Below are 12,864 nucleotides of genomic sequence, written 5' to 3' on the forward strand. Positions count from 1 at the left end.
CTGTTTATAGTGGGTGAAGATATAACTGACAAACATTACTGCATAAATTTGATAAAACCGTGGACTGTGTGTGAAACTTTCAATGGAAAAGAACGAGAACTTATATTTACACTTCCAGTAAATATAATAGAAAATGGAATTTCGAGGCACGTATTTCAGAAAAGTGTCATTGTCAGTGCCGACAGAAGAGTACAATACGAAGTGTATTGTATGCCAATAAACTAGAAGGGACATGTCTTCCAAAAGTTTTATATGATATTGAAAACATATCAGAAATTCTGAAAAATTTCCAAAATATGCGTGTATGTAAAGGCTTTACTTCAACGGATATTTTCTTAATACCAGCAAATGTTGCATTTAAAAACACTTCGGGCTCAGAACTGTGGCGTCACAATTCTTGTTAACTTTTAAGTAAAAATACCTTAAGGTGTAATGTTTGTCAAAAATTAAGAAATTCATTGCTTCAAAAAGAAAAGAAGCTGAAAAAGAGAACTAAGGCCAAAGTATTGTTACCCACACACTATCCTACTCAGCAATATAAATTGAATGCTCTGAGAGTTACTTCGGATAAAAAGTGAGCTAAATTTAATGTCTCAAAGAAGCAGATACTTGCCATTAAGGAGATTGTTGCTGCTGCTAAAGCGGAAAATCCGAAGGGCAGTAGATATTCTGAGCAATGGATAATGCTCTGTACTCTAATGAATATTCGATCCCCTTCGTATTACGAATTCCTAAGAAAAAATGAAATTCTTCCCTTACCATGTTCGAAAACCGTCCGTGACTACTTCAGTCTAATGGCAAGTGGTTGTGGTTTCGATGAAAATTTCTTTGAAATGTTAGGAAAGAATTTCAAAAATAAGGATTTATTTAAACGGCATGGCATCATATGTGCAGATGAGATAAATCTAAGAAGAGCAATTGCTATTTTATCTCGAAACTTAACGTACCAAGGGATAACTGATTATGGAGATAGCAGAAAAGAAACCGATATAAGCGCTGATAATTTAGCAACACATGGCCTTGTCATAATTCACCATTCCCTAACCGAAAATTATTCACAGCCTATAGCAACTTTTGCTTCAAAAAATCTTGTTGCGGAGGAAGAATTAGCAAAGATAATGCTAAAAGCTATATGTCTACTAGAAAAAGCAGGGGCACTTATACACGGAATAATTGGGGATGGTGCTAGCACTAACCGAAAGATGCAAAAAACGTTAGGCGTTCAAGCGAGACTTGAATTCACAAAAAGCTGGTTCACTCATCCATTTAATAATGAAAGACAAGTGTTTTTCTTCTCTGACACCCCACATTTAATTAAAAATGTTCGCAACAGACTGTATAACAAGGGAAAACTACGAGTAATTACCCTTACTATTTTATGTTACAGATTTCTCATTATGTGTATCTGTCTTCATGAAAAAAGTTTGTTTATATACTTATTGATTTTAGATACATCCCGAAAAGGATTATATTCAGTGGAATTATTTTCAAGAATTATATAATGTAGACAGTCAATGAATTGGGAATGCCCGGGTATGCCCTAAATTGACCAAAAGGCACGTACAGTTGGACAATACAGCAAAAATGCGTGTTCGCCTTGCAACTCAGGTAATAACCTATTTTTTAATACTTTCGGCGTGAATAAAGTGTTTATCGCTTTCTTCTGAATATTTATGTTATTTATACAGATTTTAAGCAATTCTGTTTCAATTGGTTTGGAATTTTATTTATCTCGCAAATTTGCAAAATTTAAAGGTTGTGAAGAAACAATAGCTTTTTGCAAACGAATGAATGATCTTTTCGATGCATTAAATCGGAAACAGTCTAATGAAGGTCTTACTCCAAGTGGAAGGGACTTTAAGGTACATTGTCATCCATTGCTTTATTTTCTTATTCTTAATCATATTTCGTATGTCATCATACAGATTATAAAAGAGTCACTAGAGTGGCTTAATGAATGGGAAAATAATCAATTGAAAAGCCTTATTCACGCGGATGGATTTCTGACCAAAGAAACAGCACATGGATTGAGGTTAACTCTTACTTCTACGATGGATTTATGTCATTACCTAATTGACAAGTACAATTTCAAGTATTTACTAACTGGAAAAGTCAATCAAGACAATTTAGAGGTAATCATTTGTATTTGTATGGTATTTATATGCTTGTACTTATAATTAACACTATTATTTACCACAACAGAAAGAAATTCTTTGGTACGGTTCGACAAGCAGCTGGAAGCAATGAGCACCCCACCTGTCCTACTTTTCTTCAGCTATATAGATTGCTCTCTGTATATAGTGCATTAAAACCACCTGCTCACGGAAATTGCACCGTTACTGAAGAAAAATTTAAATTCGTAATAATCGTTGCTGACATTAAAATCCTTTACAAGAAAACTGAGTTTAGTGTCAATGACATGTGATCGTCCAAATATGTGAGTAATAGTCCTGTTTGGCTTCCAATTTGGCTACAAATTGAACTTGAAATATTTCTTCATTATACACTAGTTTCTAATACCAGTTTATATTTCAGGTTATCTTTTTAAGCAAATTTTAAAAAGAGACAAATATAATGAATGTGCTGTGTGTACCGATTCACTTACGAAGTACTATAATTACAATTCAGATAGCACAACTAGTTGCCATGAAAACAAAAGGAGGATTGATTCATCCAAATGTACACTTCTTTAAGTTGATTTATTTCGTTGAAGAATGCTTTGCGAAACATGCCTTGAGCATTGATGTGTTTGATCTCACACTTGATGAAGTTTTGGAGAATTATTTATTTACTTTTCCATGCAAGAAGCATGCTTCTGAGTTATTTTCCTACGCTTTATATTATTATATTCGACTCCGGATGAGGCAATTCGCATACCAAGAGAACCAGAAACTCAAAAAGAGATCTAGTGTAAAGAGGAAACTATCAAAATTAGAGAATGAATGAAAGCAGAAAGGTTTTGGCTTTAAAATTCTTATCTGATTTTTTTTATAGGATAAAAAAATATTTCTTAATTTTTCTCAGGTTTGAAAAGCATATTTTAATACTATCAAAAACAAGATCTTTTCCAGTATTGTTATGCAAAAAAGCAATTTGCAATCTCAATGTTGAATGATATTACAATAAAACATAATATATAAAGAAAATACTTATTTTTTATATATTACTCCTTAAGGCCATTTAATAAGTGGTCATTGTGAATTTACGAAAAAGCTAAATTTTTAGCGACTTAATTATAATTTTATGTAGAATAGTAATTATACATAAATATTTAATAAAGATCAACCTTTAACAGATGAATTATCTATAACTTTTGTTACGACTTTTAGACTAATTTACAATTTAAAAAGTGAAATTTCGTTATGAATACAAAAACGCACTGCATTTTTCGTATTTTAATTAAAATTGAATAAAGCATAATAATTGGAAACAATTATTGTTTGATAAAACTCAATTATTGAGAGATGAATTATACAACTTTTGTTAAGATTTCTAGGCTAATTTAAAACAAAAAATTCGAATGTCATTATGAAATCTTGTAAATAAATATTTTGTAATTAAGCTCACATTTAAACAGTTTCGCGAAACTTTCACTGGGGATGTGTTGAACTGTATATTAGATATAATTTCTAGTCATATTTACTTCTTTCAAAACTTGTATCGGGATTTTCTATTATCCTTTTTCAGAGATTTTTCACGATTTTATCGTGATCTTAATCGAGATTGACAGAGGTTATGTGGAAGTAAATAAACCATATACCCTCCGATCATCGCGCTCAACTCTCCGTGGTCACTTTGAGAAACAGCGTTTTCGTCAAAAAGCGAGTCACCCCCACCACTGGAGATTCTGGACCTGTTTATACGACCGTGGTGTCTAGTCATAGATAAAGGTAAGATAAGGCGCGAGAAAATTAAAATAGGCTCCAAGTTGAAGGAGGAATCAGGCCATGAGGATTCTATTCGTGGCTTATACTTTGATATTCGGAAAGACGAAAGATTGACAGCCTCTGGATTTATTAACGAGGAACGCATAACTTTGGTGGCCGAACCAGGTTCTAAATACGTAAGCCACGTCGTCACACCATCGAGCCATACCCAAGATGAGTGTGATTCTATTTATAATGACGTATCAACAGAACTGAATGGAGGCTTCGATGCAGTGGTAGTCGTGGGCTGTGATGGTACAAATACGAATACGGGCTGGAAGGGAGGAATTATTCGTCTACTAGAGGAACGACTTGATCGTTCCTTGCAATAGGTTGTCTGTCTATTACATTTCAATGAGCTACCGTTTAGAAGTCTTTTCGTATTTATTGACGGACCTACCTCTGGTCCGAACAAATACTCAGGGCCAATAGGGGGACAACTTCCAACTTGTGAGACCCTCGATGTTGTGAAGTTTAAACAAGTTGAGCGTGACTTACCTGAAATGGAGCCCACTGATATCAGCTCAGTTCAAAGGTACCTTTATGAGATATCAGATGCCATACGGTTTGGAGCGTGTTCTCCTGAGCTGGCCTCCCGGAAGATAGGCCCCATCAACATGGCTCGCTGGCTAACAACTGCAAATAGAATTCTGAGATTATACACATCAACAAAAAGACCCAAAAACAAACTGCAAGTATTAGTTGACTACTTACTCACAGTACACATACCTCAGTGGTTCCACATCAAACGGGATAAGTCTATTGCTGATGTGAGTCGGCACCTCTTCCAAGCAATCAAATTGTCAAGGGTTCTTCCTCTGAAGAACCGAAATGTGGTAAACACTTCCATTCAGACAAATGGCTTCTCTGCCATGCCAGAAAATATACTTCTTGGAATGGTAACCGACCCTAGGCTTACCGTTCGCCAAGACGTACTCACCAAAATCCTGGAAGCAAAACATTAGCAACAGACAACTGTTAGATACAATATTGTGCCAAAAATTAATTTTGGAGCTAATGATTACACAGAAATGATTGATTGGGAACAGACAGATGTTTCACTTACCGTACCTCCAGTTTTAATTCCTATAACAGAGGATGAACTTACCGCTAAGTTATCTATGGCCGATGGCTTGGTACCGGGCAGGGACTTTACATCTTTCCCTTGTCACACAGTAGCGTTGGAAAGAACTGTTAGACTGATAACAGAGGTGTCCAGACAAGGCATCGGTCCCGAGGCTCGGGACCGACAGATACGCGCCACACTTCTTTCACGAAAGACTGTCAACTTATTTGACACTAAGAAAGACTTTGTGGGTGTAATTAATGACTCTGAGACTTAAATAAGCACGTTATACATATGGTTGGTTGGTTGGGTAGGGCGTGGGTGGAGCCCGATGTGCAGCCACCTGCACGTGGTGGGCTCTGGGACACTCGAAATAGAACTCAGTGAGCAAGGAGCTGCACAAGTATTTAGGCGTTTTACTCGAAAATACGCAATTTTGAGCCATTTCCCCCTCCATGAGGATTGGCATGGGGTGACGGCGATTCGGTACGGACCTCTAAGTACCCTCTGATGACTTTTCATCGTAAAGTCACCCTTGGAAGGCATCGGTATCGATTTTAAGCCCATTTTTGCAAAACCTTAAATTTTAGTGCTTTTTAATGAAATTTCGAGATTTCACCCTCAAAGAACAGGCTGAAAATATTATCGGATTTCAAAATTTCAAAGTGCGCTGAGTTTCGGATTGGACTGGGACACTTTTCCGCACCCAGGCGTTTCCTGGACGCACATTTTGCTTTTTCGCCCAAGCCTATTATATATAATCGCCAAAATGGAGGCACGACTGACAATCAATTTGTGGTACATTACAATGTTAGATTATTAAAGCTCTTTAACTCGCATATTGATGTGGAAGTAGTTTCTAGCATAAAGTCAGTCAAATATTTATACAAATATATTTACAAGGACATGATGCTGCTTCCGCCATAGCTACTGATGCCAATAACAGCGAAAATGTTATTCATCATGATTAAATAAAAAAATTTCATAGATACTCGATACGTGAGTTCTGTTAAAGCATGTGATCATATATACGGTATATCGTTGCAAAATAAGTCATGCTGTTCTTAGGTTTCCAGTACATTTGCCTAATCAGAAAAGTATTACTATTGACGATGCTGAAAGTAAAGATGCTATAAGAAACGCAATGGAAAAAGAAACTATGCTAATCAATTATTTTCATTTAAATGGACGTGACACTGATGCCGAACGATATATACGTATTCTGCAATTCCATCTCACTACGTATTTCAAAAACATAGTGGATCAAAATTATCAATTTGGCAAAAACGAAAAACAAAATTGAACGTTATTGGACGAATGACTCTGTTAGTCCGACTACAATAAAACTATTCTATCTGAGACTATTACTAATAACAATCGAAGGGGCTATAAGTTTCCAAGATCTCAGAACTGTTAATAAACAAACTTATGATACTTTTCGAAGAACCTGTTTAGCATTAGTTCTCATCCAAGATGATGCAGAGTGGGACCGTGATATGGCAGAAGGAGAAGTTTGGATGATAACCCAACAGTCACGGATAAAAAATACGTTGCACGCGATCTGTGAATAAATTGTGCCACCGAAAATTGTATTATTATTATAAAACCCCTTCCTTGCAAAGTGGGAATATGGAGTAATGTGACGAATGTCACAGAAATGTCAAAAAGGAATGTTTTTTAGGTGATGTAATCCATTCATTGCTGATTGCGTCGTGAATTCACCCGGTGTTCCGCGCGAATAGGTTGCGTTCCGGCTTTAAGGGCGAGTTAAGTAAACCAATCGGATCGGTAGCATGTACCAATCTTTCGGTAATATCCACTGCACCACTATTTTAATCTCGGTTCAGTGCACTTTGCATAAGGTACAGAAGGTAATACGAGGGAATAGAGGTTTATTTTACTGAAGGATAACCGTTGAATTAACCTTAATTTCATTGTGATATTTACGAAATGCTAAGTGATTTTTACATTTTCACCCCCTTATTAAGAGCAGTTTATACTGTTACGGTTACAAGAAACCCTTTACAATTCTTGATAAGTAAATATTACATTTCTTGTGTATGGTATAAATTTAAATACGCTATGTCACAAGATTTTCAGAGAAACTATAATATACAAGAAGCATCCATAAGATCATATATTCAGATAAATACCTATCTTTCTGACGAAAGATCCGATATTAGAAGCTTTTCAACGATGCCAAAAATAACTAAATTTCGGAACGATATTAAGATTCACGATGACGAGGTATCGCTTACTCAACATGAAGAACTCTGTGAGACTCAGTACCACAAATTAAATGGAAAACAAAAAGATATCGTAGACACAATCCTTAATGTTGCTTCGTCGAACGAAGAAAGGTCTTTTATATCATGTTTTTATATTGATGGACCTGGTGGCTCAGGAAAGACGTACGTACTGTACATAAAATTTTCGGTATGCCAGTTCCTTTATTTTCTGATACCGTCTTCCGTATAAAAAATCAATCTAAAAGCGGCTCAATACTTACGACAAGTAGATATTTTTATTTGGGACGAAGCTCCAATGGCGCGAAGGTATGCTTTGGAATTAGTAGATCGAACATTACGTGACTTCATGAATGTTAATTTACCACTTGGTGGAAAAATTATAATTCTTGGCGAATATTTTAGGCAATTACTGCCTGTGAAAACTCATACAATTCGCAGGATTTTTTTTTAAATTTATCCATTAAATTCAGTTCACTTTGATAATATGTCTCTGTATTTTCACTAATAGAAAATATGAGTACTTTACCCCAGGAATCATAATTCGAAAAGTATTCATTGTGTGTGGAAATGGTACTTTAAATGACAATCAGAATTACTTAATAGCCCCAGAAAAATGTGTAGCTACTAGAACCGATGATATAGTACAGATAATGTTTTGTAAACTTATTAAGGATCGAAGATTTGGAGATTTGCAAAGACAGCTATATTATCAGCACGAAATGTTGATGTTGAAGAAATAAATTACAGGGTCGTGGAGCTATTGAACAAATCCACAATACCGCAATAATCACAGAATACTTGAACACATTGAATCCACCGACCCTTTCTCCTCATGAATTACGATTAAGAAACAATAGTATTTTTATGCTAATTCGTACTATTTCTATTAGCGAAGGTCTATGTAATGGTACACGTTTGAAAATAATCGAACTTGCAAATAATTTTCTACGATGTCGCATTTTAACAGGTGATAAGGCAGGGCACATTGTCTTTATACATCATATTACATTGTATTGTGAAGGATCAACTTTCGAAACTATCGGTTAGATCTTCGTAAAGATGTATTTAATCATGGACAATTGTATGTGGCATTTTGTCGAGTTCGATCTTGGCATTCACTAAAAATTTTCCAACGAGAGCAGCAGAAAAATAATATCATAAAGAATTAGGTGTATACAGAAATATTCAAATAATTTTGTATTTTTAAATAATTAAAAATAATGAAGTGGAATATTCTCACTCCGTGATTATTTGCCTGCGCACATTCTGTCGGCACCCGCTGGATCACCAAACACCCATGGTATCGCCTTCTTAAAAGTTTATAGTTTATATAAACATTTCCTAGAGGCAATAGGCCACACATCATGATCAGAAGAAAAGGGATTTCGATGTGTGAGTTCGAAATCGCCGATGTCAACCAACAGCGGAGTCAGTCGTCTTGTGGACCCGACTGGCTAAAGATGAAATCACTTGACCGCGAATAAATTTATAATTGCAATTTACTTTTGTATTGAAGTTTGTTTCGATATCAAATTATATATTCTTAAATCATTCTGGCTTATGAGACATCATTTTCTAATAAAATGTGATGCTACAATAATATTTAAAACAAATTAAGTTTCATTATAAATTGGATATTGCAAAATCAACAAAAACAACTTAATTTACTCTCAGACAAAAATATAGGATAAACTTAAACTAAGAACATCTGATAGTAAAGAAATACATAAAATATGATAAAATATAATACTTTCAAAAAAAAGGAAACGCACGCGCGATAGCGCGCGTTCGGTCTCGCTTATGAAATAGGACTTGTGAAGTTATGACTGTATAAACTGCCGCTTTACGGACTGATAAAAAGCGTCTGAAAACAAGTTTTGCACGCCTTTGCCGAAATGAAGTATTTTCAATTGGCGACATTCCTTTGATTTATAAACTCAGAAAGAACATTCTATAGTCATCATCAAGCAGCTATGTAAGATACCCGTCATCTAATCTGGAACGTTAATAATGGTTAACCATAATATACTAATATTGATTAAAATTGCTACAGAGCTCGGAGAACCCGGAAAAGATATTGGATTTTTAGAAATTTTCTGGAGCACTTTTGAAGAGCACAGGCTTTCTCAATAGGCCCGGAAAAACTTAAAATCTTGTAGGAATTTCAACCTCACAGCTTGGTCAGTAACGTAAATTTATTCGAACTTTAATAAAGAAACATGCTCTACAAAAGTATACTGTAAAAAAAAATTCTGGTAATTTTATCACTTTCAGAGTAGGTCCGATTATTACCTACTCTCAAAGTAACGTTTTCACTAACAATAACGAATATTTACTTTCAGTATGGAATTTAACTTTTCGTTTATGTAAGTTTCCAGATAGATTCTGCAAAATTACAAAGGCATTATGAATTTTAGGTGATGTTATTCTAACCAAAAATATTCGTGTTTTTATTCAACATGGCTACTTCAGCATCTACATGAGAAATGTGAATAATGGCAATTAGACTAGAAATGGTAAATTTCCCTTTCAAATAAGGAATAACAGCAGAAAGCAGTTTTTTAAATACAATAATTCGTTTTTAATATTTTTTTATCAATTTTGAAAATAAACTTTTCCATAGTTTATACCGTTATGAAAAACGCTCTTTTACACATAACTTTTAATTTTACAATTTTTTCATTAATCTCCACAACTTTGAAACTTTACAAATACTTGTACTTATACTGCCTTCAGAGCTGTGCACGCAGGCCGTGTTATCAATTATAAAATTTAAAGAGTTAGATTACGTTGCAAAACGGAATTTTTAACAGTTTCTGTACTTTTACCAGCTTCAACAAATTCAACACTCTGATAGTAGGTCCATTTATTACCTACTCTGAAAGTCACAGATTCACAAGCAGAAACTGTACTTCTACAACGCCTTGCTATCCCTCCTAGAAATAATCGATTGGACACGATTAATAACTATTAAGAGTAATCAAAAGTTGAATCAGATTAAATTGTTGCTAATTATGTCAATTGTTCCAATCGGATTGAATTGAGTAAATGCACTTGCCTGCAACATTCTTGAAATTTGTTTGACAGAATAAAAAACAGCTTCTGAATAATTAAGGCAAAATCAAAATGCTGCATTGAAAACTTTACCCCCAACTCTGAATAATGGATACTCAATTGAAAATGATTGGAAACATTATAGAAGGTTAGGATGGCGCCAATATTTTGAAAGTCAGGCTAAATATTTAAAATATTAAAATTTGAATATTTCAAATACTTTGGTTTGCAAATATTTTTATTTTAGAGGTTTGAAATTGTTAATTGTATAGCATTAGTTCATTTAAGTTTCATTAAGTACAAATTTTAATAGAATACGTGCGGAATTCATCACAACAAATGGTTTTCCTTCCATAAGCACAGCTATTTTTTATATTTTCTCCTTCCTGAAACATTGTGCTTAATGGCTACATATTTCTGTAATTTTGTTAAAATTTTTTTGATAGTCTGAAAAAAAGTTTATTTTTGATCTTTATATCTAGTTGTCATTCTTATAATTTTATCGAATCTTATGTAACCGTACGGACATTTTTCGACATTTTACCATATCAAAGAATAAGAGTTTAATCTTTAATTTATGAATTGTTTTAAAGTTTGAGTTTGAAATTTTAAAATTAAGAAATTATTAAGTTTAAATGTAAGCAGCTTAGAAAACTAAATTTAAAAATCCTATTTTTGAAGTCTGCATTTTTACTAATTCAAATCAAATCGAAACAAGATTAAAAATGTATATTTTTCATACTTAAATTGCACATGGGATAATTTTAAATTAAACGAAGTTAAAGGCTTCTGAATCCATATCGTACAATTTCAAATGCTTTATTAATAAAAAAGTTTTTAGAAGGCTTGTCATTTTTACGTATATTAATGAACGTTTGAACTCGAAATCAATACTTGAAATGTTGTAATTAAATATTTAGAACGCTCAGTGATCAGAAAACTTCCACTTAGATTAGTTTAATCTGCAATTTAGTCTTAAATACTTTAAATAACAAAATGTTCAGCTTCAAAAACTTGAACTTTTAATTGTATTGACTCGTGTACAATTTAGAAAGAATTTTGTCCATCATTTGAGTACTTACATTTCAATAAACTAAAAATCAAACTTGAATTAATAAAAACTTTTTTTTCATAATATGAATTTATGTGTTAATAATTGCGAATAATAAAAAATTGAGGTCTCTTTCTGACAAAAAAATATTTTATCTCTAATATTAATTTTTAATTGTTTAATTTTATTCAATTAATAACAGCTTGACATTTTTAAATAATAAAATAATACTTTAATCGCTTTTCTGAAGTTTCCCGTTTCTAAATTATTCGCTTACTTTTTTTTAAATCTCAACCGATTTTAAAACTTATAACAATTTATAAACATTTTCACTAAAATAAACAATCCAAGAGCTCATAATAAAAAATAAGAATTTTGCTTTATTATAACAGAATCAACTTCTTTCTTTCTATCGTGTATCTGATTTTATATTTTTAACATAATATACTATTAGCACATTTTTTCATAGCACCACTTTCCTCTGGTAAAAATTATTTACAAAATGTTTATTTACTTTGCTTTATAATATATACTGTTTCAAATTTATATTATTCCGAAAAAGTAAATAACTGTCTTTAAATAATTCCCGCGAGACAAAAGTGCTGCCATCACGTGGCAAATTCCAAGTACCCGATTCGAAACAATTGGAAATGCAAAATGCTCAATCGTTGCCAATCGTTTTGGCACAATTAAGAAACACGATTCGGAACGATTGAGATATTGGTTATATTGTTTCTTATCGATCCCAATTGATTATTTCTAGAAGGGATATTGTCAGTCTCAAAGTAGTAAAGTTACAAGATTGGTTGGAACTTCTAGCATGCAAGTGGTATTCACCCTATAATCAACGTAGTAAAATTGCACCAATTTTTTGTTGGTAATTTTACCATTCTAAGCGGTACAATTCTTTTATTTTTTACAGCGTAGTATAAGATCACGTTAAACTTAAATATTCCAAATTGACAAAATGTTTTACAGTGATGTGGAAGTAGAAGTGAAGTAAGAAAGTTGCACAAATCGATCCTCACAGGCTTGATTTGGTAAGAGACTGTCAAAAATAAAAAAATGCTACCACTTAGAATATAGTAAAATTACCAACAAAAAATTGGTGCAATTGTACTCCTCTGATTATAGGGTGAATACCACTTGCATGCTAGAAGTTCCAACGAATCTTATAATTTTACCACTTTTTGACTGAAAATATAGCAAGGCGTTATAGAAGCACAGTTTCTGCTTGCGAATATGTGACTTTCAGAGTAGGTAATAAATGGACCTACTTTAAGAGTGTTGAATTTGTTGACGCTGTTAAAAGTACAAAAACTGTTAAAAATTCCTTTTTTCAACGTAATCCCACGTCTTTAAATTTGAGAATTGATAACGCGACGTACTTGCACATTTCTGAACGTAGTATAAGTGCAAGTAATTGTGGGTCCGGATGCAATAAGGGCACATAAAATTTTTTCGTGCGAAAACGAAGTCCCCTGGAGGCTTTAGAAAAAATTTTCGAATTTTAATTTT

General features: G+C 33.4%; 2 protein-coding genes across 2 annotated transcripts in view; one reads left to right on the top strand and one right to left on the bottom strand.

The window, feature by feature from the left end:
* Positions 1-12,864, bottom strand: part of LOC117176646 (carnitine O-palmitoyltransferase 1, muscle isoform) — a 168,312-nt gene that overhangs the window by 114,757 nt on the left and 40,691 nt on the right. The window lies entirely within an intron of this gene.
* Positions 1,509-2,425, top strand: LOC117176647. The gene is made up of 3 exons (XM_033366900.1): positions 1,509-1,608; positions 1,926-2,132; positions 2,207-2,425. Exons 1-3 carry the CDS (start codon positions 1,585-1,587, stop codon positions 2,423-2,425), a joined length of 450 nt encoding a protein of 149 aa, XP_033222791.1. The 5' UTR covers positions 1,509-1,584.

Source organism: Belonocnema kinseyi, chromosome 7, assembly GCF_010883055.1.
Source record: "Belonocnema kinseyi isolate 2016_QV_RU_SX_M_011 chromosome 7, B_treatae_v1, whole genome shotgun sequence".
In the NCBI taxonomy this organism is placed as follows: Eukaryota; Metazoa; Arthropoda; class Insecta; order Hymenoptera; family Cynipidae; genus Belonocnema; species Belonocnema kinseyi.